At 29.8% G+C, this 3,412-nt stretch overlaps 1 protein-coding gene across 1 annotated transcript; it reads right to left on the bottom strand.

Annotated features, from left to right (window-relative positions):
- Window positions 1–1,674: 1,674 nt before the first annotated feature.
- LOC131869073 (uncharacterized) lies at window positions 1,675–2,140 on the bottom strand. The gene has a single exon (XM_059215726.1). It carries the CDS (start codon window positions 2,066–2,068, stop codon window positions 1,769–1,771), a length of 300 nt encoding a protein of 99 aa, XP_059071709.1. The 5' UTR covers window positions 2,069–2,140; the 3' UTR covers window positions 1,675–1,768.
- Window positions 2,141–3,412: the final 1,272 nt, after the last annotated feature.

Below are 3,412 nucleotides of genomic sequence, written 5' to 3' on the forward strand. Positions count from 1 at the left end.
TTTATTTTCTTCTCATTAATTTCTACACATTAGAGTATGAATTCATAAGATTCAAGGGTATAGTTGATTTCTTGTATTTACTAATGAAGAATTGATATTTTTGAAATCACTTAACCAACTAATAGAAATTTGGAAATAGGGTAGGTCATAAGTAATCTACATACATAATATCCACAACGTTCTATTAAAAAATGGCCACCTATACAACTATTGTGAAATCCATTGAGTATCTTTTCCACTTTCTCTTTGCCTATGGAGCAAAGGAGAACATCATCAAAGTTTCTTTTGAATAGTATACCTTCAACCAAAGCATAGTTGGCATCATGTAATGTATTAAAATGTCTTTTATAAGATTTTATAAATTTGTGAATAATAATTAATTAAAAACAAAAACCTGGATAATAATTTATTAGTATTAACTATGTATGACATTAAACTTTATTATTTAAAATACCTTTAATTTAATATTGGTTGTACAAATTAAAGATAGGATTAAAATTTGTGTTAAGAATAATTAATTTAAAACAAAAGTATTAATAATAATTTATAATTATTATTTTTGAATGTCATTCAAATTTATTATTCCAAATATCTATAATGCAATATTAATTATAAAAATTAAAAAGTGGAATTATAATTTATATTAAGAAAAAATATAAAAATTAGAAAAAACATAAAAAATAACATTGAAAAATGTTGATTCTATCTTTAAAACTTCAAAACTCCATGAAAATGATTAGAAGGTTTATTTATTTATAGTTATTTTCACTATATTGTCAAAATAGATACACTTGAAATATTAAAAGTTAAGTTTTGCATAACAAATATGAAGATGTCAAGTTAAGAGAAAAAAATTAGCTAACTACTTATCCTTTATGGTTGAATTTTTGAATTGATTTAATGTCAACAATTTACATAAATCACTTCCTCAATGTTATAATTTAAAACTATTTCCTAAAATAAATGACAATTGATTTTAGATTATTATAGTATATAGTATATCAATACCACACATAGAATGAAATTTGGTATCTTTTACATTCAAAACCCTCTTTGTAAGGTTGTCATGGTCATAATTTTATTTAGCTTTAAACAGGATTTTATATAAGATTTTATAAATTTGTGAAGAATAATTAACTAAAAACAAAAACATGAATAATAATTTATATGTATTGAATATTAATGTCATTCAACTTTATTATTTTAAATACCTCTAATTTAATATTGGTTGTATAAATAAAAGATAGGATTGAAATTTATGTTAAGAATAATTTTTATTTTTTTTATATTCATTATCGTGGAATCTAGAGGTGTCCTCACTGAAGCGACCCGCTCACAAGGTACCAACACGAACAGAGTTAACACAATTGGGGACTCGAATTCAAGACCACGGGGAGCATACCCACGCCTTAAGTTGCGATCCATGACTGGACGAGCTAAGGCCGCAGTCCAAGAATAATTATTTGTAAACAAAGGTATGAATAATAATTTATAATCATTATTTATGAATGCTGTTCAACTTTATTATTCCAAATATCTATAAGACAATACTCATTATAAAAATAAAAAACTAGAATTATAATTTATATTAAGAAAAAATCTAAAAATTAGAGAGAACATAAATTTAAAAATTAATATTGAAAAAAAATCGCTCTATCTTTAAAACTCCAAAACTCCATAAAAATAATTAGAAGCTTTATTTATTTATCTATACTTATTCCATTATACCATCAAAACAGATTGGCTGCCTTATTTTAGGCTTTTTCTTTTAAGCCGTTTTTTCATCTGCTGATAAACGCTCTACTGATTTCTCATCTGGTGAGAAATGCTTCTCCACTGATTTTTGCTGTGGTGAGGAATGCTCCACTTCCTCCATGAGTGGTGACAAATTAGGATGATGTGGCAAATGGCAGCAAGTAGGATCAGAAGTATATCTGTGGCAGTCTGTACAACTAGGTAACATTCGACGGTCTCCAATCAGAATGGTACGCTTAGCGGAGGAGACATGGAAATTAAATAAACTGAGGGAGACAACAAGTATGAGCGTGATGACCATAGATTTCCCCATACTCACTGCTTAGATGAAGGTAAATGGAAAAACACCAAACAACTCAGCAGATGAAGATGAAGATGAAGACGAAGACACAGAAGGAGAATGGAAATCCAGCTATATTTATAGAGACCACATTATGAATAGTTCAAATGATGGTTAAATTTTGAGCGAGAGGCGTTCAAACTCATAGTGCGTGTAAAACAGTCCGTATATGACTTACGTTATTGTTAAAATATTCATTGACTAGATTTAGATTTCCCTCTTCAATTTTGAGTGGGAAACGTTATGCCCAGGAATTGATCCACCTGTTAAAAACACTGAACAGAGTGTAACATGTATCAAAATAATTATTTATGAATGATATCGTTTGTGTTACGGCTCTTGGAAACTCCACCATCTGTTCCGCCGGGGCATTTATGAGAAGGGACTGAGTGTGGGATTGAGTCATCCGTCATCGCAAAGAGAGTGGAATTCAGTCACCCGCCAGTCTAGCTAGAGAGGAGTAATTTAGTTGGAAAATTGCGGTGTACTTCAGCTCTAGATTTCGATTTAGTTCATATCATCTAGGGTATAAGGCACATTGGTTACCATTAATTGAGTTTTATCAATTTCTTTTATAATGCTAGCAATTGCACCTTAGTGTGCAATGGGTATGCTTTATGTAGTACATGAATAAAGTTTCAAAATAATTATTTATGAATGATATAGTATGTGAGATTATTCGTTACGACACTTCATCCTCGGTTTGTCAATATGATAGAGAGTGTGATTAAGTCATTTGTTAGTTGGGCGAGATGATAAAGAGAGTGGGATGGAGTCATTTGCTAGTTGGGCGAGAGAGTAGTGATTGAGATGGAAAATTGTCCCACACCTAGGGGGTTGGTTGGTAGCTGCACTGGTTACAAATATTTCTCTGATTTCAATTTTGTTGAGATGATTTTGGGATAAAGCACAAATGGAGGATCATCAACTTCTTTTGCAATTTTAGCATTCAAATATAATTTTCATTTCTGTCTTCATTCTTTTATAAAGGAAGTATATCAGTAGTCATTATATCTAATTTTGTTAAACATATATCTTGTCTCATGTACGTGATTTCACAATGCCCTAGTGCACTATAGATATGATTAAAGTTGCACCACTACTCCAATTAAAATATAAAAATTCTAACTACAAAGGCAAAGTGGGAGGTGTAATGTCGTAAATTGTACACCCTTGCTAGGGTGGTACAATTCCATGATTGGTTTAGCACCCGCGTTAGTGTGTTTTGCATCTTGCATTTCTAATTCCCTTTAAGCATTTAATTAATTAATTTAATTAAATCTAAATTCATATTTCATCACTTCATACATTATAAAG

The sequence above is a fragment of the Cryptomeria japonica genome, unplaced genomic scaffold (assembly GCF_030272615.1).
Source record: "Cryptomeria japonica unplaced genomic scaffold, Sugi_1.0 HiC_scaffold_233, whole genome shotgun sequence".
NCBI lineage: Eukaryota > Viridiplantae > Streptophyta > Pinopsida > Cupressales > Cupressaceae > Cryptomeria > Cryptomeria japonica.